General features: G+C 39.6%; 1 protein-coding gene across 2 annotated transcripts in view; it reads right to left on the reverse strand.

The window, feature by feature from the left end:
- LOC136878991 (palmitoyltransferase ZDHHC6) overlaps positions 1-23,450 on the reverse strand; it is a 68,211-nt gene that overhangs the window by 7,077 nt on the left and 37,684 nt on the right. For both annotated transcript variants that reach the window (XM_067152661.2, XM_067152660.2), the window contains exons 5-8: positions 19,721-19,855; positions 19,514-19,645; positions 17,868-17,948; positions 9,104-9,291 (exon numbers count right to left, since the gene is read on the reverse strand). In XM_067152661.2, the coding sequence (XP_067008762.2) occupies positions 9,104-9,291; positions 17,868-17,948; positions 19,514-19,645; positions 19,721-19,855 (536 nt within the window). The remainder of the gene's footprint in view (positions 1-9,103; positions 9,292-17,867; positions 17,949-19,513; positions 19,646-19,720; positions 19,856-23,450) is intronic.

Genomic DNA, 23,450 nt, shown 5'->3' on the forward strand with positions numbered 1-23,450 from the left:
TGCCATTAAGACCAAGTCGTCAGCATAGGCCAGGCTGCTTACTACATTTCCACCTAACTGAATCCCTCCCTGCCATTTTATACCTTTCAGCATATGATCCATGTAAACTACAAACAGCAAAGGTGAAAGATTACAGCCTTGTCTAACTCCTGTAAGTACCCTGAACCAAGAACTCATTCTACCATCAATTCTCACTGAAGCCCAATTGTCAACATAAATGCCTTTGATTGATTTTAATAATCTACCTTTAATTCCATAGTCCCCCAGTATAGCGAACATCTTTTCCCTCGGTACCCTGTCATATGCTTTCTCTAGATCTACGAAACATAAACACAACTGCCTATTCCTCTCGTAGCGTTTTTCAATTACCTGGCGCATACTGAAAATCTGATCCTGACAGCCTCTCTGTGGTCTGAAACCACACTGGGTTTCATCCAACTTCCTCTCAACGACTGATCGCACCCTCCCTTCCAAGAAGTCAGTGAATACTTTGCCTGGTATACTAATCAATGAGATACCTCGATGTAAATAATAATAAATAATAATAGGCCCCTAATAAATGTAGAACTAGGACGTCTCTGTCTGGTGTTGTCTTAGAGGCTGTGCTTAGAGTTTCTACTGCCAAATCAATTGTACCCAATATTGGCAAATTAGTTGCCACAAAACGATGCCAACAATTGTCTTAAATGCTAAATGTACATTAAGGGAAATGCAATGTATGTACAGAATAAATTGTTTGTTTATGTGTTCACAGAGTTGTCATAAAGAATATTGTTTTCGTAAGCTACGCGCTGACTTGAAGACCTTTGGTTCGGCCACTGCCACTTCCCCTCCTTCACCCACCACCTCGCCGGGGCTACAGCACAGTGCCAGGGCTGCTGCCAGGGCCGGCTGGAGCCTTGGGAGCACTTCAGTTGGAATCGTTTGTCCCAACCCATTGCCTTTAGTATATCCCCCAAATTCTTATCAATTCCAGCCGCTTTTCTAGTTTTCAACTTGTGTATCTTATTGTAAACGTCATTGTTATTATATGTAAATATTAATACTTCTTTAGTATTAGTCATCTCCTCTATCTGGACGTTATCCTTTATTACGATCGCCGTATCTACAGTACATTTCTCTACCTTACATACTGCTGTTCGCCTCGACCTCGTCCTTGCCACATCAAGCACTCCGCTCACCTGTGCTCTACCAGTGTGATTACATCATCCTCGCTGCACTTCGCCGTTGCCTGTGCGCTGTGTGTTTTTTTTTTTTTCTTTTCTTTGTTCTAGTATTTACTCTTGCCCATCAGATACTGGGCTCCATCACTCCGTTTCGACCCGGATTCCCCACGAGAGGCTAAATAACCTTTTTTTCTTTCCTCTCACTTATGGAATTATTTTGGTAACTCATGTATTCTCAACTATACTTATATTCCTTTTTTTCTGTGCCACATACATCTTTTTTGCTATAATTTTTTTGTACTACTTACGTAACTTATATATATATATATATCTACTTCCGCTTTATTTTTTGAACCCCTTTTCTTACTCTTATTCCCTATTTCCCTTCTTCTTGGACCGGTCCATCCTCATCTCCACCTTCATCTCCATCCTCATCTCCACTTTCATCTCCACCTTCATCTCCATCCTCATCTCCATCTCTTTCCCTTCACCCTTTTCTTCATTTGGGTACACCATCTCTCGCCCATCTGCTTTCTACTTCTAATGTACGATCATCGCTCTTGGCGCCACTCGTGAAGACCGCTACGGCATCGTCGCTACATCATTCTGGACGCTTCGCTTTCGCCGGCACGTGGGGAATATATTACGATCGCCGTATCTACAGTACATTTCCCTACCTTACATACTGCTGTTCGCCTCAACCTCGTCCTCGCCGCATCAAGCACTCCGCTCACCTGTGCTCTACCAGTGTGATTATGTCATCCTCGCTGCACTTCGCCGTTGCCTGTGCGCTGTGTGTACACGTGACCTCATGTTTCTCGAACTCAATGGCTTGTAGCCTTCTCTACCTTTCTGGAATATTCTATTCCACTATATATTGCCCACTCCGCTTCTCCATATTTGAGTCGAGTTTCATAGCGGAGTGGTGGAGTGCTAAAGTACTGTGCCTCTTGTTATCATGTCTATTCCATCTGTACTCTGTCTTCAAGCTATTTGGTGAGCAAGACTTATTGTAATTTATCTTCATTTGGACTTTAAATTTTCATCCGGCCTCTTGCCAGTTCAAATTTTCTTCCGTCGTATTGGTATGCTACATTTTAAAGCTCATAGACTGCATCACTATACGAACACGCGCTACGGACAATTATGAATTATTTATAATCATTTCAGATGTCTTCTTGGACCTATGTAAAAATGGGTAAATCCTGGAATACCCGGTGAAGAAAATCCTTTCCCGGCCCTAATCCTTATGTCACTTCCCTTCCCCCTTTCTTTCCTTCCCTTCCCCCTTTCTTTCGTCATTATTTTCTCTCTGGTCTTTACTCCTGCTGTCCTATTTAGTTTTTATATTTATTGTATGTTGGTAAATTATTTATTAGGCTTTCCCCTTATGCATTTTTGGATATTAAATTTGTAAATGTGGCACACTTTTCGGATTTTTCTCTACTCTGCTATATTCATCTTTCACCATTTGTTATAAATTTATCTTCGATTTTATTTATCTTGTTGTTATGTTTTATTGTTAAATATATATTCTATTCACATTGTTATTTTTTTTGGTCTTCCTATTGGCCGAGCTCCTTCTCACTGCGTGTTTCCTTGGTTTAAATCATTCATTATTATTATTATTATTATTATTATTATTATTATTATTATTATTATTATTATTATTATTATTCACATTATCTATTTCACTACTATACTTTGGTACACTGAGCTTTCTACGGTATTGCTAATATCATATTATACTCCACTGTACGTACTTCTGATCACTTATCACTATTGTATAATAGCACACCACCCACTATAGTATGATAGCAGTACCCACTCACTACACCTTGTAACCAACAATCTTTACATACTGCTGACTGTATCCTTCTGCCTTTTGAAGATCCTCACATACACACTCCCCTTGTTCATTAATGATTCCTGGAATGTCCTTCTTGGAACCTGCCAATTATGCTTGCCATCATGTTATCCTTAGCTGACTTCTTTGCTAGATTCAATTTCCTAGTAAGTTCCTTCAATTTCTCCTTACTTCCACAGCCATTTCTAACTCTATTTCTTTCTAACCTGCATCTCCTTCTTAGTCTCTTTACTTCTCTGTTATAATATATTGGATCTTTACCATTCCTTACCACCTTTAAAGGTACAAACCTATTTTCACATTCCTCAACAATTGCTTTAAACCCATCCCCAAGTCTGTTTACATTTTTATTTACCGTTTTACACCGATCATAGTTACTTTTCAAAAAATCCCTCATGCCTGTTTTATCAGCCATATGGTACTGCCTAATAGTCCTAATTTTAATACCTTCCTTTCTTTCACATTTATTTTTAATTACCACAAAAACAGCTTCGTGATCACTAATACCATCTATTACTTCGGTTTCTCTATAGAACTCATCTGGTTTTACCAGCACCACATCCAGAATATTCTTCCCTCTAGTTGGTTCCATCACTTTATGAATCAGCTGCCCTTTCCATATTAACTTATTTGCCATTTGTTGGTCATGCCTCCTGTCATTCGCATTACCTTCCCAACTGACATTGGTAAACTGAGATCACCCGCTACAATCACGTTCCTTTCCTTATCATTTCCCACATAGCTGATTACAGAAGACACTATAACACATCTGAATGGAATGATATAGAATATGCATGAAAATACATCAAAACAGAAAAATCTCCAAGCATTGACGATGAAGTGTGTGGTGAAATGATCAGGTTTATGGGCGATGCAGGAAAGCGGTGGATATATAGACTTTTTCCCAAGATATGGAAGGATGGGCAGATACCAGCAGATTGGAAAAAATGTATCTTCATTCCACTCTTTAAGAAAGGTGACAGGTAGAAATGTTCCAATTACACAGGAATTACATTAACTTCCCAACTGAGAAAGCTGTATGAAAGGATTTTAGAAAGGAAAATAAGACCATTGATAGAATTGAAGTTATCAGAGGAACAATATGGATTCCGGAAAGGAGGATCAACAGTTAAACATAATTGGAGGTCACACAAAATTTAGTGAAATATGGAAGAGTATGTATAGGTACTTTAAGGCAGAAACTGGTTCCAAGAAGGATATTCCAGGAATAATTAAGGAACAAGGGGAGTGTGTATCCGAGGATCTTCAAAAGGCAGAAGTACAGTACAAGTCCGTTATAGCGAGTACAGCATATAACGAGAACTCCGCTATAGCGACGACTGTTTTCTGTCCCTTCAAAATTCCTATATTAAACTGTGTATCGTCCTTCGGTTACAGCGAGAGCCCCATCACTGACGCATCCGTTATTACGAGCGATTAAGCACGCACGATTTTTTCCATTACCGATATTTATGCATCCCAGTGATGATATTGCATGCCATCAATTACCTTCGGTATCATTTCCTCGCTATGTGAACTAGCGAGTTCTCTCGTCGACATTCAAAGGTGATGTAGTCGATTAGTAATACACGTCGACTGCTGTTCAGTAAAGAAAATTTAAAATGAAAGAGATCATATTTTCATAATAAATGCGTAAATAATGTGTCCGATAACGGTTGTTAACTCGTTAAAAATGACTGAAGTAAACAATATCTTGATTTGAATGTTATATACAGAAGTTAAGTACGAATGTGATACACCTCAAGATATGGCAGAGTACATCACTGATTTCAGAGGATATTTCATATCTTCTCGCGTCCAGTTAAATTTCGGAAAGGCTATTTACATGTAAATTTTTCGCGAGTAGGTTATCATTTCTCTACATGCGTTTCAAATATGTTTTCATGATACATATACGGTTACGTTAGGTGACATCGTTTGAAGAAGAAAACTGAAGTGTTTGCCACAGAAACCTCTGGAGTAATACTGTATTTCTCTGAGTCAAAGACTTTTTTTCTCAGAATCTCATGCGAAAACTCAAGGGTTGTCTTGCATTCATGGCCTAACAGTAAGTTAATGGATACCACTGGCAGCTACCGCGGTAACCACGCTGCTTCTTTTCACATGCGCACAAAACTCGTTGACAATAAATGATCGGCTCTTTACTATAGCCTACATCACTATCCGCGATAACCGGTTGTACAGTGCTTGTGTGTAACATCACTGGATCTCAGGAAATAGTGAAGAGTGTATGACGTTCTATTAGCTTATACAAAAACGTTTCTCAAATGTGCAGAATGGCATTAAAACCTGCAAGCCTTTGAATTCTCATAAAGGACATGGCTACTCGGTGGCAGAGTTATAACGCGTCTATTGTACTTGATGCTTAGTGAAATTAAGTTTTATAGACAGCAGGAATATTTTCATGATGGATAGTCGTACTGTAAAGATACGTGGAAAAGGTATTGCCGGCACATTTTCAACGGGTTCCAGTCGATATTATGATGCCAATTTTACTGTAAGTTAATAATTATTAAACACTCGTAAATGTAGAATCATTGTGCAGCCGCAAGATAATACGGCATAGGCCTAACTAAAGCCAATATTTGGCGTTAGCGTGAAGACAAAGAACTAAAATATTGCGTACTGTACAAAAATGCATTCAGTGGTTCGCAACAAGGACGCTTTAAAGAAGTCAAAGATGAAATTGTGAGGTATGTGCACGAAAAACGCAAGGGCGGAATGGCCATACCGTAGCACAATAAATGCGTTCATTGACTTCCAACGTCCGCGATTAGGCCTATACATCGCCAGCCGCTAAATTTGGCCGAACCCGGCAAGCGGGACGTGCGTGTAGCCGTAGCCGGTTATATCTGACGCTGAATAAAAGTAACAGTTTTATAGACGGCAAGAATACTTTCCTGATGGATCGTCGTATTGTAGAGGCGCAAGGAATAGGCATTGCCGGCAAATTTTCAACGGGTTCTATTCGGAATTATGATGCCAATTTGAAGTCATTGGTCCTTAAACCCGTGGAAATGTAGAAAAATTGTGCAGCCTCAAAAAAAGGCATGATGAAAGTTAATGTTCGCCGTATAAAAATAGTCTAAAAAATGCGTAGGCCTACTGTACAACAAAGGCATTCAGATGATTTTACAAAGTACTTTTTGAGCCTGATTTAAATTTTTTGAAGGAAAAAGAGGGATTCATCTTGGATTTGGAGAAATACGGTACTATCTTTTTTCAGAATAAAATTAAACACACACTTTCACGTAGTATCGGATTTCGAAAAAATAACAAACAAATTAGCTGTTGTGGATATAATCTGCGGAAATGCAAGTTTTGAACAAACGTATTGCCGTTTCATACCAATTTTAATGTATATGGGGGTTTTTCCGACTTTTATATAAAAATAGGATATAACGGCAATCCATTATAGCGAGTACATTTTTCGCTGTTATGAATTCTCGCTATAACGGACTTCTACTGTTTTCAGTCAGCAGCATGTAAAGATTGTGGGTTATAAGGATAATGTCCAGATAGAGGAGGTGACTAATGCTAAAGAAGTATTAAAATTTACCTGTGACAACAACAATATTTACAGTAAGCTACAAAAGTTGAAAACTGGAAAAGCAGGTGGAATTGATAAGGTTTCGGGGGATGTACTAAAGAAAATGGGTTGGGATATAGTACCATATCTGAAGTACTTATTTGATTATTGTTTGCATCAAGGAGCTATAACAAATGAATGAAGAGTTGCTATAGTAGCCCCTGTGTATAAAGGAAAGGGTGATAGATATAAAGCTGAAAATTACAGGCCAGTCAGTTTGACATGCATTGCATGTAAGCTTTGGGAAAGCATTCTTTCTGATTATATTAGACATGTTTGCAAAATTAATAACTGGTTTGACAGAAGGCAGTTTGGGTTTAGGAAAGGTTATTCCACTGAAGCTCAACTTGTAGGATTCCAGCAAGATATAGCACATATCCTGGATTCAGGAAGTCAATTGGACTGTATCGTGATTAACCTATCTAAGGCATTTGATAGGGTAGATCATGGGAGACTACTGGCAAAAATGAGTGCAATTGGACTTGACAAAAGTGTGACTGAATAGGTGGCTATGTTTCTATAAAATAGAACTCAGGAAATTAGAGTAGGCGAAGCTTTATCTGTCACTGTAATAATTAAGAGGGGAATTCCTCAAGGCAGTATTATTGGACCTTTATGTTTTCTTATATATATATATATATCAATGATATGTGTAAAGAAGTGGAATCAGAGATAAGGCTTTTCGCAGATGATGTTATTCTGTACAGAGTATCAAATAAGTTACAAGATTGTGAGCAACTGCAAAATGACCTCGATAATGTTGTAAGATGGACAGTAGGCAATGGTATGATGATAAATGGGGTTAAAAGTCAGGTTGTGAGTTGCACAAATAGGAAAAGTCCTCTCAGTTTTAATTACTGCGTTGATGGGGTGAAAGTTCCTTTTGGAGATCATTGTAAGTATCTGGGTGTTAATATAAGGAAAGATCTTCATTGGGGTAATCACATAAATGGGATTGTAAATAAAGGATACAGATCTCTGCACATGGTTATGAGGGTGTTTAGGGGTTGTAGTAAGGATGTAAAGGAGAGGGCATATAAGTCTCTGGTAATACCCCAACTAGAGTATGGTTCCAGTGTATGGGACCCTCACCAGGATTACTTGATTCAAGAAGTGGAAAAAATCCAAAGAAAAGCACCTCCATTTGTTTTGGGTGATTTCCAACAAAAGAGTAGCATTACAAAAATGTTACAAAGTTTGGGCTGGGAAGACTTCCTGATATTGATATAGGCTGATGATGCTCGTAAAAAAAAGGGTGAAACAGGTACCTATGACTTTTATGTATTATGTATAAATGTTAACCACATGAAATAGTAGATAGTATTGTATTGTATTGAACAGGTGGATCTATAAATATTATAATATTTGAGATATACGTCAACTTCAATACGGAACCAAAATGAGAATAGTTACTTGTAACTTGTAAGTGGTATGTTCCGAGCTGTCAGTGGAGAGATGGCGTGGAATGACATCAGTAGACGAATAAGTTTGAGTGGCGTCTTTGAAAGTAGGAAAGATCACCATATGAAGATAAAGTTGGAATTCAAGAGGACAAATTGAGGCAAATATTCGTTTATAAGGGGAGTTAGGGATTGGAATAACTTACCAAGGGAGATGTTCAATAAATTTCCAATTTCTTTGCAATAGTTTAAGAAAAGGCTAGGAAAACAACAGATAGGGAATCTGCCACCTGGGCGACTGCCCTAAATGCAGATCAGTATTGACTGAGATTGACTGACTGATTGATTGATTGACCCTTCCATCATTAACTAATCTATCTAATGGAATGTTCGTGATATCATTCACATTTAACAGTTTATCAAAATAATTCTTCCATTCTTCTTTGATCTCTCTGTCATCTGTAATGAGATACCCACTATCATTGGTCAGATGATTAGTCTGTTCTTTGTCCCTCCTCCTATTCTTCATCATTCCATACAACATTTTTCTGTCGCCATCTACATCTTCATTTAGTTTATCACTTCATTCAACCATTTTTCTCTTTCTGCTCTGACAACCTGCTAAGATTCTTTTTTCGCCAACTTATAGAGTTCTTTGTCCTTATCTGTTCGACTTTTCAAATATTTTCTGTAGGCATTGTTCTTTTAAGGACTGTGTCTCTTGTTTTATCATTCCACCATGATGTCTCTTTCCATTTCCTTTTCCCATAATTGCAACATTAAGTGGATTACAGATATCAAGGAAGATACGGATGAACTACAAATTACAGTGGAAGACCTAAGAAACAAACCGACAAAATCAGGAAACTCACAGACAAACAAACCAGACCGCAAACCAGAATCAACAGACAGACAATAGGAAGGGTGATTTCTGGTGAAGAAAGATAAGATCCGAGAGAATAAAGAAGTACTGGGCTGACAGGAAACTGAAAAATTCTTTGTATAAAGTTGGCTAGAGCGGTCCAATGAAGACCATAAAATTTAAATAAATATAACAGACCTCCTCCACCGTGTGACTAGGATGGTATCGCCCTTTCGCAGGGAGATCCTGCATTCGTCCGTGAACGGTGGGTGGCAGAGCACCCGCCAGCCTTTAGTGACAGGAATCCACGAGCCTGAGTAATTCTCCAATGCTGTGTAGGTACGAGTCCGATATCTCTTCTCGCTCTTCTGCTCCTTCTGTTCTCTCTGTAACAATAAACACACATTTGTCAGTCCAATGAGGTACATGCTCCTGTTAAAAGGCTTACACAAAACAAAAAATAGAACTAAAAATTTCAGAAATAGAACCAGCTTTTGGGTGGTTAGGCTGTGTGCGTTTGCAGAGTTTTGCCCATTTTTGGACTTGTATCTCCAAGGGACATATCTTTGAAAACAGAGAATTCACTTTTCCTTTATCAGGTCAGCAATCCCTTTTTACTAACATGGCAGAACCACGCAGTTGGTCTGCCACTGCTAAGCAGAGGCTTGGAGTGGCATGCCAATCCAACTGATGAGCCCAAAAGGCACGCCTGGGCAAAACTCTGCAAACGCACACTGCCTAACCGCCCAAAAGGTGGTTCTATTCCCCTTATTTTAAGCTCTGCAGCAGTGGAAGCAATTTTTTGGTTTTGAAAAAATAGAACTGCATAACATTGTATCTTATTAATCACTACTTGGCAGCGAGGGGAACTGCACGCTATAATCAGAGTGATACGATCTGTTACCTTAGCGTAAGGAGCACAGTCATATCTTCACAAGACACAAACCTTCATAGTCTTAGAAATAATGTTGTTGTTCATGTGCGGTGAATTTCTGTCAAATCATCTGCTTTTAGGTTTTAGTGACATATTACATGTCAATAAATTCGGAGTCAATCTTGGGCTGGTGAGTCTTATAAAAACACAAAAGTTTCAAAATCTTTGAGGACAACACTTGAAACAACAGTTTTCAATATTTCATCATCAAGGGGAACAACCCATGTATCCGACAGCAAGAGTTTGACCTTGGTATGACGTCATCAGGTAATGCAATAGTGTAGCTATCTTGAGGTACTAAAATCACTCTTCCGTGAGGCTATCAATAATTAGTGTAGCTCTGGACTCTTAACTTGTGAAATCCTTACATCAAATGTTCCGCCTTTATAATACTGTGAGTCGTCTTTGTTGTTAAGACTAGATGATGATGATGATGATGATGGTCTGTGGCCTTCGGAGAGGCCTGTGCAGGTCTTTTCATTTGACTCCCGTAGGCGACCTGCGTGTTGTGATGAGGATGAAATGATGATGAAGACATCACATACACCCAGTCCCCATGCCACGGAAATTAACCAATTATGGTTAAAATTCCCGACCCTGCCAGGAATCGAACCCGAGAACCCTGTGACCAAAGGCTAGCACGCTAACCATTTAGCCATGGAGCCGGACATTAAGACTATGTTAAAATAGATTAATGAGACATGTTTTGTCCCGCTTTCAAGACATCTTCAGTCACAAACAAGAACCGTTATGAGGGCTATGCCGAAAATTTTTAGCAGAGTGTGAGAAAAAAATTTATTTGCAAAACAACAATTACAACTTTTCAAAATACTCTCCATTAGCACGTATACATTTTTCCATTCTCTGAAACCACTTAGCTTCTTTCGGGATGTCACTTAGTGCACTCTCATACGCTGCAATGGCCTCTTCATCTGACAAAAACCACTGCCCACGTATTTTTTCCTTGGTCTTAGGGAACAGAAAGAAGTCACATGGGGCCAGGTCAGGTGAATAGGGGGGATGAGGTAACACCTGCACTTTTTCCCTTTCCAAAAAGTCCATTGTTCTGGCAGCCCTGTGTGCAGATGCGTTGTCATGATGCAGCAGAAGGTGCCCACTCTTGGACTCTGGGTGCTGTGACCTCCAAGTGGTGAGAACTTTGGGAAGACAGTCATTCACATACCATTCAGCATTGACTGTACGACGTGTGTCCACGGTCACAGAGGTGAGATGCCCCATTTTCGTAAAAAAAAAAAAAAGTTGCCACCATCTTCTTTCCGGAGCTCCGACTTCGTCGAACTTTTGTGGGTGGTTCCTCACCTGGAAAGCACCATACAGAAGACTGTCTCTTCATTTCAGGGTCATAATGGCAGACTCATGTTTTGTCACAGATATTGTAGGTGTCTTTGGACTGCCCTCCAATGAATTTTTCTAGCATGAAATGACACCAGTCCACTCTCTCCTCCTTTTGGCTTTCTGTCAGGGAATGTGGCACCCAACGGGCACATCTCTTGGTAAGGCCTAAATAATCGTGAACAATGGTCTGCACTGCTCTTGACGCAATATTTAGGGTTCCTTCAATGTCAAAATGTAAGATGTGGATCTGCTTTGATCATTTCCCTCACAGCATCAATGTTTTCTTGAGTCTCAGCTGTTGCTGGGCGACCGGGATGAGGTTCATCTTCAATTGACTGCCGACCCCTTGAAAACTCGCGAAACCAATTTCCAACTGTGGCTCTAGAAGGGACAGCCTCACCAAAAACGCGCAGCAAAGAAGCATGGCATTCTTCAGCACTTAATTTCTTTTTATAATCATAAAAAATCATTGCTCGAAAATCGCAGCGCGACAGATCCATCTTGCACTGTGTCTGACTCAGCACTGCCTGTCTTTTCTTCCCTCGCTGTGGAGGAACTACCGCTAGGAGTGGTTGCGCGCGCATGTACCAAGGTCAAAAACATCACTCTTTCAAATGAAAATAATCCCATTGTCCTCAGAATTACAGTTTACACGTTGCTAAAAACTTTCGGCATAACCTTCGTAAAAATATAGTAAGAACAAAGAAGCATTAGAAAAAAAGCTTTGCATTTTGTTGCAACACGACGTGTTTGTCAATAAAACCTTTGGTACAGAGAAAGTCTTAAAACTGACACGAACATAAATCTGATGTAAATCACAACAACCAAATGTTGCATAGGTTAATATATCACTGTGTCCATGGACTGCACACATTTAATGTGCCTAAATAGCTTAATAAAATTAATTGATCATGTTGATAACACAACATTGTAAAAATTATTGCTACGTTATTGATTGTATACATAGATTGGGCAAGTTAATGCCACACTTAAAGTAGCTTCATGCAATGAGTCAAAGACAGGCAGACTTTTGTTGAATTGCACAAGTTGATTGTAGCTGATTTTGACAATATGGGCCTAAAGAAAGGGGAAATGGAAATGAATGAAATGCATTTAAAATGTGAAGCATTAATAATTTATTACGTGTAATGCTCTTGGTTGGTAGCACACCGGGTGAGATATCATTTAATTTGTCTTGTGAGTTCAAGTGTATGGCAAAAACAAATCAGAAAGGCAACATTTAAGAAAACTGTAGTGCGAAGATGTGTGAAAATGTTTTTTCACAATATATATATACAAAATATATCATGCCTTCAAAATTATCGACAATGCACTCGAGAAAATATAACGGCGCCTTATCATCATCATCATCATCATCATCATCATCATCATCATCATCATAGTCGTCATCATTTTGCCAACTCCAGTTTCCTGGGGTGACAAGGGCTTGTCAGAATTCCAAAAAGTCAAAAATCACCGATGCTGAGCGTCAGAAGGCTTATCTGGAGCCTCCCAAAGTTAAGGTAGCTGAACATCGTGAGCGAGTTCCTGACTACTGGAGCCCCCGCTGAGCACATCTACCGCCCCACCAGTAGAAAATAAGTTAGAACTCAAGGATTACCCTAGTCTGATCTATTTTGTCTCGGCAGAAATAATGTCAATAATATAATTTCAAACCCATGCTGAATAGATAGTATACTTCGATAATACCCATCATACAGTACGTATTGAAAGTCAAAAACTGTGACTGTGATTCCAATACAACCTTGTTTAATTCTTTTTTTTTTGTGTGTGTGTGTTACTTCTGGGTTGGTTTATGAAAAAGAAAATGCCTTCAAAAAGAAAAGATCTGTTCTTATAACACAGTACAATGTTTTAAAAGTCAGTAAAGAAGAGAGATTTCCAAAGCTGGGGAAGGGGCAGCTAAAGTTGTAAGCAGAAGCCGGAAGACTGCGTAACATTGCTAGGCAGCAAGAAAAACCGATAAAGACAGGAGTCAAAGTCTAACTCCCAATAAACATTGGCCGTGTGCGAAGAAAACAGAACTCCACGAATTTGATAATACCTGATGATGGCTTAGCAGGCATAAATTTCTGTAAATGAGACAAAGTCTCTCATAGTGCATTGGCACTGTCGGTGGCTCCAAGTAGCCTAGGCAGTAGCCTCCACGGTATGCGCTAGCCATGTGTCTTGGTAGGTGTGCTAGTTTCCAGCCGATAAGCCCAAATTGGCACACTGGGGTGAAACGATAGCAAACAAGAATAAAGTTGCTGGAAAATTTATAATGTCCAATAAAGGACCAATTATATTGGAATTTGAAAATACAAGTGTTGTATGCATAACTTTATTAGAGTATTATGAAGTACAGCATTAAATTCCTAATAACAATGTGGTGCATTAATGAAGGCGGAACTCAACAGATGTAGGTTTGGAAATAGACAGACTGCCAAGCAACTTGTAACCACAACCTTAGCAGTTCTTTTCACACCTCTGGAGAACTTTAATATTTTCTTCTTTACATTGCAGGTGTGGCACCCAGTGACTTTGACGCTAGTTCTGAAAGGTACTGTACCGGAAACACTGCTAGTGAAAACAAGTTTGAAGTATGTGTGTTAAACTTCGCACAAGGTGGAGGATAGGCAGCCCGCCGAACTCGCTGACGTGCACAGACGTGACGTAGCCACTTCGAACTAACTCCACGCAGCCAGACGTAGCCATATATGGTAATGTGCCGACCCATGCGTAAAAGTCTACTTGGAGTTAAGATGATGTTATTTTGACACTGCCAACGTGGAGACCATCGTAACAGATGCAATCTATCAAATTCTTGAGAAAATCTACCATGTACGTTGGGAGTTATAAAGATGGATAATATCCATGTTTCTAGATGCTTCGTCACATCCAGGTATAAAAGGAGGGCGATCCAGGCTACAGATGGAGTAATACTCTACCGTCTCTGCGGTACGGGTGACTGGTGGAGCTCTACCAGTGCAGGAGACCGAACCTACGGTCAGACGTGACTTCGCATCTCGAGTGCTCGGTTCCAGCGGAGGCGGAACTTTATAATTTTCTTCAAGTGTCATATTAGAACTTGTGTTTCAGTGACAAACTGAAGGAACATAGAATTTTTCTCATGAGGGTTGTAACTCTTCCAAGTGCTACATTTGAACTTGCGGTTGAACTTGTGTTTCGTAAACAAACTTTGAGAACATAGAATATTTCCGAGTATCATATTTGAACTTGTGTTTCGAGACAAGCTGTGGGAACATAGAACTTTTCTTATGAGTGTTGTAATTTTCCAAGTACCACACTGAACTTGTGTTTTGCAACGAACTGTGGAAACTTAGAATATTTCCGAATATTATGTTTGAACTTGTGTTTCGTGACAAATTGTGGGAACATAGAATATGTCTGAGTGCCACATTTGAACTTGTATTTAAACTTGTAACAGACTGTGGAAACGTAGAGTACCCACGCCATATCTGAATTTGTGTTTCCCTCTCGTGAAGTTCTGAGAGAACATTGGATATTTCAATGCCATATCTGAACTTACAAATTCTACTTCATAATTTTTTTTTTTCACAGACAGTGTCAGACTCTTTCCAAACGCAGTTTAACTTTAATGATCATTTAATGACGTTGCTGAACAAGTACACATAATTTTTGTTTATAGATGGAAGGGTTTATAGACGGAAGGGGACATTTCCGAGTGCCATTAAATTTGGTTAATTTTTTACGAGCGTGCTAATGTGTTCTGAACTTGTATGAACTGTGAATATTGCGCTCAATATTGCGTTCTGATTATAAATTGACAAAGTCAGTAAGTTAGGAGCTGTGATGATAAAGACTGGTGATCTGATAGAACATTCCAGTCTGCCATACCAATGCCAGCAGACTTACATCATGAACTTGACATTATAAATTGTACAGAATTTTCCCAAGTATTAATTCAGCTGACATCCAACACGTGGTCAGATATTCAGTTTGGTTGCCTTACTCTCAAGTAATAATTTATGAACCTTTCAACAAGGTGTTTGAATCAAGACTCGAGTGTCAATTTCATTAATATTTGACATATCTCACTTGTAATGAATGATTACAATATTCAAAGGTGAATGTTAATTTATTTAAGAGTGCTACAAGTGAGTTGAATGCCATACGGGGGACTTGTGTGCGCGTCACGCCTCACCTCTCAGTGTTATCATGTGAGATCGAACCCCGCAACGTGTGCATCTAGAAATTCGAGAGTTTCCAGATCCTCTAGAACTTCGAGAAATTCTAGAACGTTGAGAACTTCACATCCAGTACGGGCATGGTTCCTGTCCAGACCATGCCCAGTAACCATCCCAGAGTCCGGAGATTCCAGCCTGCTGCAACGCTTCAACTCAACTTGTATGAAAGGTGATATGAATTTGTTTCCAATGAACAATAAAATCAAATTTCTAAAGAAATCTAAGTTCAATGAACTAATACCCCTTTCTGTACCAACTCCAATGTTTACGTTCCACACCCTTAGAAATATTCCATGCTCTTCAAGCTAGTGTCAGCGGCCCCAAAGACAGACTTTCTTTTTTCCCGGTACAGTACGAATGATGAAAGTTTTAAGGTGGATGTCAGACTTCAGAGCTGTACATCAGTGGAGTACAATAGTGTGTATCTGCATGAAGTTGTATATTTAAATAGATTGTATCAGCATCAGAAGCACGATAGCAAGTGATCTGTGATGATGATGATGATGCTTGTTGTTTAACGGGGCCTAACATCGAGGTCATCGGCCCCTAGTGGTACAAAATGAGACAAAATGGAATGACAAATTAAAAGTCCAAAATTCTCCACTGATCAGAATTCAAAACGTGAGGACGAAGAATGAATGGACGGAGATGAATTTAAAACAATCAGTGGATGCGACCCGCAATGCCTTACATTCACAGAAACTGACGTAAAACAATAGGATTGCTGACCAAGGGACTGCTGCTATAGCATAACACTGAATCGATGATGCTTGCAGTCTAAAGCGGGTCCAAAATCCAAGTTATCGGCCCCTCATAACGGTACTTATTGCTAGGAAAGTAGAACCATGGTATTTGTAATGTGGCGGTACTAATCAAAAGTAGCAGAGACTCGCAGTATTCCACACATTATGGTACTGCTCACAGGTTATGAAATTCGACATATAATACAGACCTATGGTTTTTCTCACTTTGCGGTGCCATGTACAGGCAACGCCAACCTATGGTGTTCAGCACATAAGAGTACTAACCACAGGGACCTGCACTATCCGGTGGTGTTCCTCATATAGTGGGTACTAATCATAGGCAAGGCAGAACCATGGTAGTCATCATCCCATGGCCCTGCTCATATGGTGGTACTAATCAGAGGTACTGCAAAAGCCAACCGCACGGTGCTCCTGTGTGCTACTAATCACAAACCTATTTGGTACCTAATATAGTGGTACTACGCGCAAGTAACAGCGACCCATGATGTTCTCCGCGTGGTGGTACTAATCACAAGTAGTTTCATAGTTGCAAGACACTCATCCCTTGGTTGCCCCTTTTAGTCGCCTCTTACGACAGGCAGGGGATACCATGGGTGTATTCTTCGTCTGCATCCCCCACCCACAGGGGGTTGTGTGTTTGGTCCACGAGAGATATTTTATTTCTCTCAAGTCCACTGGCAAGCCAGTTAGGACCCCCCTATCCGCCACCTGGGAGCATCACCTCTCCGCCTGCTACGCCAGCGCAGTAGGTTCGTGGCAAGTGATCTGTATTCTGCATTCCTGGCTGCTAACATTCATTGAAAGCTGCTCCCGTACCTTCATTACAGATGTAAATAAATGTCAGTGCACTTTAATAATAATGATAATGATGATGATAATAATAATAATAATAATAATAATAATAATAATAATAATAATAATAATAATGATAATAATAATAATAATAATACAACCATATAGCCTTGGCTACCATGTGCAGGCGTTTTAATTTGATGCCATCTGGCTGTTTGCTCGTCAATTTTGACGTTCCATTTTTCTCTAGGCCTACTAGATAGACTGCAGAGTAAACTGAGTCACTTTTGGATACCTAGAGCTGAGTTTTAATTAACTTTGCCATGTGAACACCAAATGTGTCACCAGAGATCTTTTACATGCCGACATCATACAACATAAGAAGATGTACAATATTATAGGGAAGGATCCACCTTTCAATACTCCGTAGTAAAAAGTAGTTACAACCTGTTTATTGGGACCGGTTTCAACACATTTCAAGTGTCATCATCAGCCAATTAGCGAAGATCTCAAAACAACTAATATATTGAACACAGGCAAAATATTAACATTGTATCATGAAGTTTTTAACTTTAAATCATACAACATAGTGTGTCCAAAGGACCTTTTGCTGCCCTTCAAAAATTCAAGTACCTCTGCTGGGCTTGAAACTGCTATTTTGGGATTTGGAGGCTTATACTCTGCCACTGATTAAACAGAGGCTGCTATGAGACAAGTGATACAAACAATCTTTGAAGGCAGGTGACTATGAATATTTAAATTACTCTACAGGTACTGCATAAATACCACATATTGACGTCTTTGTTAAAGTATATGCTTATTCATCGAAGTATACACAAATCCCAGTATGTGAGCGCTCATCTCTAAGAACAAAAGGAACTCACCGTGAGTGTGTACTGGTCACAGCCTTCCACCACAGGCCACACTACACCATCCCCAACAGGAGTGCATGACAAGTTGATAACCTGAAGGAAATTAATTAAAAGAGCATTTAATTTAATTCATACATTCATTATAGCCTCAGACAAAACATTTTACATCATCAACATTGTCAACTCATTGCATTAGTTCTTGTCAGTCAGCTGCTATATTATGACTAAAATATCTGGTGCAATCGCCACCCTAACAAGCCAGTGTATGCCACACAATGCGAACAAGTAACAGACATATATATATTTTTTTACAACTCGATTTACGCTGCACCGACACAGATAGGTCTTAATGCGACGATGGGACAGGAAAGGGCTAGGAGTAGGAAGGAAGCGGCCTAGGCCTTAATTAAGGTACAGCCCCAGCACTTGCCTGGTATGAAAATGGGGAACCACGGAAAACCATCTTCAGGGCTGCCTATAATGGGGTGCGAACCTACTATCTCCTGAATGCAAGCTCAAAGCTGCACAACCCTAACCACACAGCCAATTCTCTTGATGTAATCGCTATCAGTCACCTCTTACGACAGTAGGGGATAATGTGGATGTATACCATACCTCTATCCACATACACAGAAGAACAATACACTTAAAGTACTTGTTTAATTCATCAAACTATTAAATTTCATTGATAACTGTTGAGCATGTGTGTCGACCACTATGTTGACTTCACTTAATGGCATACAAAAAGGACATTTTTTAGAAGCGGGGAATACAACAAAGAGTACTGAGCATAGAAATAGGCTACCACATATCATTTATCAACAGTCATTTGGACCCACACCAATACATGACGGGCAATGAAGCCAGATTCCAATAAATATCACTTGCAGAATATAAAGAGTGAATATCCACCATGCAATGCCCACATTATTTAGGAACCCTCACGAAAGACTGAAGGATTCCATCTTCCTCGACATCAATGATCAAAACAAAAATACAAAGAAACCCAGGAAAGCCAACCATCATGATGAAAGAGTAAGGGGTTTGTCCAACTGCTAATTGCGATTGTGGGGCTCGATGGATGATTCACATTGTAGAGAATCGTCAATTTAGAGGAGGAGTATTTATGGCCTTAGGTACTGTATGTGTGAATTTTGATTTGATGCCATTTAGACCACCTGTATGTCAATTTCTTTTTTTTTTTTTTGCTAGTGGCTTTATGTCGCACTGACACAGATAGGTCTTATGGCGACAATGGGATAGGAAAGGTCTAGGAGTGGAAGGAAGCGGCCGTGGCCTTAATTAACGTACAGCCCCAGCATTTGCCTGGTGTGAAAATGGGAAACCACGGAAACCCATATTCAGGGCTGCCGACGACGAGATTCAAACCCACTATCTCCTGGATGCAAGCTCACAGTCGCGCGCCCCTAACTGCATGGCCAACTCGCCCGGTATATGTCAATTTCAACAATCTGGTTTACTTCATCAAATACCAGAGAAATAGAGACTTTATTTTGTTGGGTAATCCTATAATATACCACCAACCACAGCAACAGCGTACAACATGGAGTGCAGACTGGAAGAAATCAGCAAGGTTAAGCCAGAAATTAAATAAGTTGGCATCACTGATTATTATAGATAAATCCCATGTGACTTACCTGTTTGAAATTTTCTTTCCATCCTAAATTATAAGGGAAAATGAATTTTGAGTTTGTTCCCTCTCTCCGATGACGAGCTTTCTCAACAATCCAGTCTTCAATACCAGTTTGATTCCTTACAACTGCTCTAACCTGAAGCACAGTTAAGCAATCAGCAAACAGAATACACAACTTGATGGAGGCTCATGTAATACTCACAGAACATACCTGAAAGAAAAGCAGCATTCCCACAGCGAGAACCACACCAATAGCAAGGCCGAGACAGAAAACGCAGAATGCCAGAGTGGACACTGTGAGGTGGACCATGTGCTGACGACCATCTCCATAGTACAGGTACCATACCTATTATAATAATAATATGTAATTCTATGGACATTTAGCATGAACGGATGACCCACAATATAATAAGAAAATCTTTTTCGTTATCAATGGAACACGATAAACCAAAATATGTTGCTAGTAGACACTCAAAACGATGTCAGAAGTTAATACTGAGCCAACAACAACAACAACAAGGAATGCACACAGATAAAAAGATTAACACCCATAAGTTTGTACCCAAGAATTCAACAATGGAAAGAAAATTGAAACTAAGAAACACATTTACACAAGAAAGATGTCAGGCCTATAGTAAAAGGATGAGGAAGTTCTGGAAAAATAAGGAGGTGAAGATGAGGAATACCAATGCTATATAATGGTTCTACATGCTCCTTAGAGGGCTAGTGCATGTATATGATGATGACAGAAGTGCTTCATCAATATCTGCAAGCAGATTAACCTTAAAATTATGACCACCCAGTTCAAAATGAATCCTTGTAATCCTTGTGAACTTATTGGTGAATGTCAGATACAGCAGATCATGTCACCATATCTCACAGCAAAATTTCCACAAAATATGGAAATTGAAAGTGCTTAGAGGTGCTATTATTGATCTGGACCATTATCTAACTAAGATTAGAGTATGGTTTATACCAAAGTCCATGATCCATATATTTTAGATCAACAAACTCAAGATAAATCAAAATGCCATTTATAATTACCAAAAAGAGTTTGAGTCTCTAGAATCATACAGATACATTTCTAAGAATGTTCAGGAAGCTGCTATTCTAATGCTCAATTTAGTGAGGAAAAAAGAAACACCTATGATGGACTGAACAGTGTGATGAAGCTCTCAAAAAGCTGTCTCAAGCCTGGAATCACTGGAATGGACCAGGAAAAATTGAAAAACTCCTCATCCAATGCAAATTGACTGCTAAAGTAAACCATAAAGCAAAAATGCTTTTGAAAAGGCTCAGCTTGAGACCCATGGTGAAATCTTCAGGAGCAACACCACTGGTGATTTTTACCAGCATTTCAAATCTGGACTTACTTGCTACCAAACTCCTTCGCTGTGTTTCCAGGATGAGAACGGCAATCATATTCTGAATAATCATGAAAATTCTGAATAATTAACTTAATACTTCCTTCCTCAACTGTCCTCCTACAGCATCAAAGATACAATTTCTGTCTGATCCATCCTGATTCTCTTCCTCCTGATCAAGAAGATATCACCCAAATCATTGCATTTCTCCCCAACAACAAGACATCAGGCAAGATTTCCATTGTTGCCAATTTCTGAAAATACCAAACCCAATTTTGTTGCCAACATGGAAGGAATCTTGGAAGAGTGACAATCGGCTCTTATACATCACCACCATACAAAAAAGGCAATAAAGCAGATGTGAATAACTACAGATGCATATTGCTTCATTCAGTTGCCTATAAAATCCTGTCACTTTGAAGTTGCAGCGAACCTATTGTTGATCCACAGACTGGCTTCCGTAAGACCTGCTCCAGCAGTAAACAGATCTTTTCACTTAAGAATATCACCAAAATCAGATCTCTTTGCATCAAATTACTTGTATTGATCTTTGTTGATTTTAAGGCCTATAACTCAATCAACCAATTCATTTTCTCTACATATCCTCAAGGAGATGGACACGGACAAGACTCGTTCCATTTATTATCAAACAGACTATGACCAACGCATATTCAAAAGTGTAATTTACGGGGAAAATCTCTAGACCCTTAAAGATGAAGACTGGTATTCTGTAAGGGCGTAGGCTCTTGCCATTCTTTTCAACCATGTTCTAGAACAGGTCATCTGTGAGTGGAGAAAGGGACTACCCAATAACGGTATAAACATCACGCACCTCCAGATTGAAACATTACGAGAAGTATCTGTAGCTGCAGGACACCAGATTTTCTTTCAGAAAATGGAGGTAAGGATATTTTATTCATAAGTTAGAAGTAACAGACATGAAAGTAGCAAGAATGATCACTGATACCAACAGGTGGGAACAATGGCAGAAGGTACTCAAAACAAGGAGATAAAGACTAAGTTAAGAATGAATGGAGAAGACCTGGGACTGATGAGGAGAAAGCACATCTGTGTATGAGATGTGGGTATTTTCTTCGTTCTTCTGTGTTTTCATGTCTCCTCCTGTTACTCCTTTCCACACCAACATGTAATTGTGTTTATTCTATCGTATGTTCATTTTTTTGTGTTCATCTCTTTCTTTTCCCAACCTGATTTGTCACTTGTTTAGTCCTTTACAATGAATGAGTTAGAGAATGCTGTAGATTGTTGGAATACTTGTTCTGCACACAGGTGAAGACACTACATGATAACGTACTGTGACTAATTAAATCTACTGTGCTTAATCTATAGAGAGAAGAGTGAAACCCAGTCTACTCCTGTCGAATAACACCAAAGGGCCTGTTCAAGGCTTAACATCTCCATACAATATAAGACTCACAATCAGCCTAATGTCCCATGTCTTAAACATATCATACACATACATATCTATGGGAAATGCAAACTCAAAACTGGTCCTAATTAAAAGATAAGAATTTCATAGGGTTCTCTATTGAAGTGAGTTTACTATAAAGTTAAAAGAAGATATAAAATGGTTCAACCTTTCAATACTATTAAAATAAGAAATGTAAGTTTACATTCCTATTTAATTAAAATTGGTACCGGTTTCGACTAGTATTCTTGGTCATCATCAGCCGATCACAAGTAAGTGTAAAACAACGCACAGATAAATAAAATGCAAAGTTAAAATAATTCTGTTAGTTGCCGTTAGTGAAGTACTAAAATCTTTAGGGAGCACTGTGCGTCTCGTACCCACCCATTAGGATCTAGAAATCTCACTCCCAGTTTCCCACATATCCACTCCAGTCTCATTTAAATCCCCAATCAGCTTCCAGTCAGTATCCCTCCTACACAGTATTCCACTGATAACAATCTCCGCTTCCTTAAACTTCATCCGTGCTGCATTTACCAGAGCCCACACATCCCCAATTATGTTGGTACTTATAGTTAGTACCAACGTGTAACATTACCACCTTCTCCTTTCCCTCTTGCTTCTCTTCTACTTTCCTCAACATCTGCCTCAACCTAATTCCTGGATAACACCCTACCCTTGTTCCCTTTCCTCCACACACTTTCCCCACATGCCTAATGATGGAATCCCCCATGACCAGAGCCTCAACCCTACCCACCTCGTTTGATCCCCTCCCCTCCTGGTCAGCCCTATCTTCTCTCACTGCTGCAGAAGCTACTTCCTCCTCCCTTTTCTCCCTCCCATGACCCTGTTTCACCTGTCTTTTCCTTTCCACTACACTACATTTCCCTTTCCTACCTTTTCCCTTCCTCCTACTTCCACACATCTCAGCAACAGTTCCCTGTTCCTCATCTTCCCTCGGTTTTTCTACCTGGAGTGACTCGTACCGATTTCTCACAGACACCTGTCCTGAATTCTGGTCCTGAACAATGCCCCTAGCCTGCAATCTCCCTCCCCTTAAAACATTAGACCACCTGTCTTCTACAATTCCCCCATTTCCTTCCCGTCCCTCCTTTACACCTACTGTATCCTGTACATTATTTGAGGGA

The sequence above is a fragment of the Anabrus simplex genome, chromosome 8 (assembly GCF_040414725.1).
Source record: "Anabrus simplex isolate iqAnaSimp1 chromosome 8, ASM4041472v1, whole genome shotgun sequence".
Lineage (NCBI taxonomy): Eukaryota > Metazoa > Arthropoda > Insecta > Orthoptera > Tettigoniidae > Anabrus > Anabrus simplex.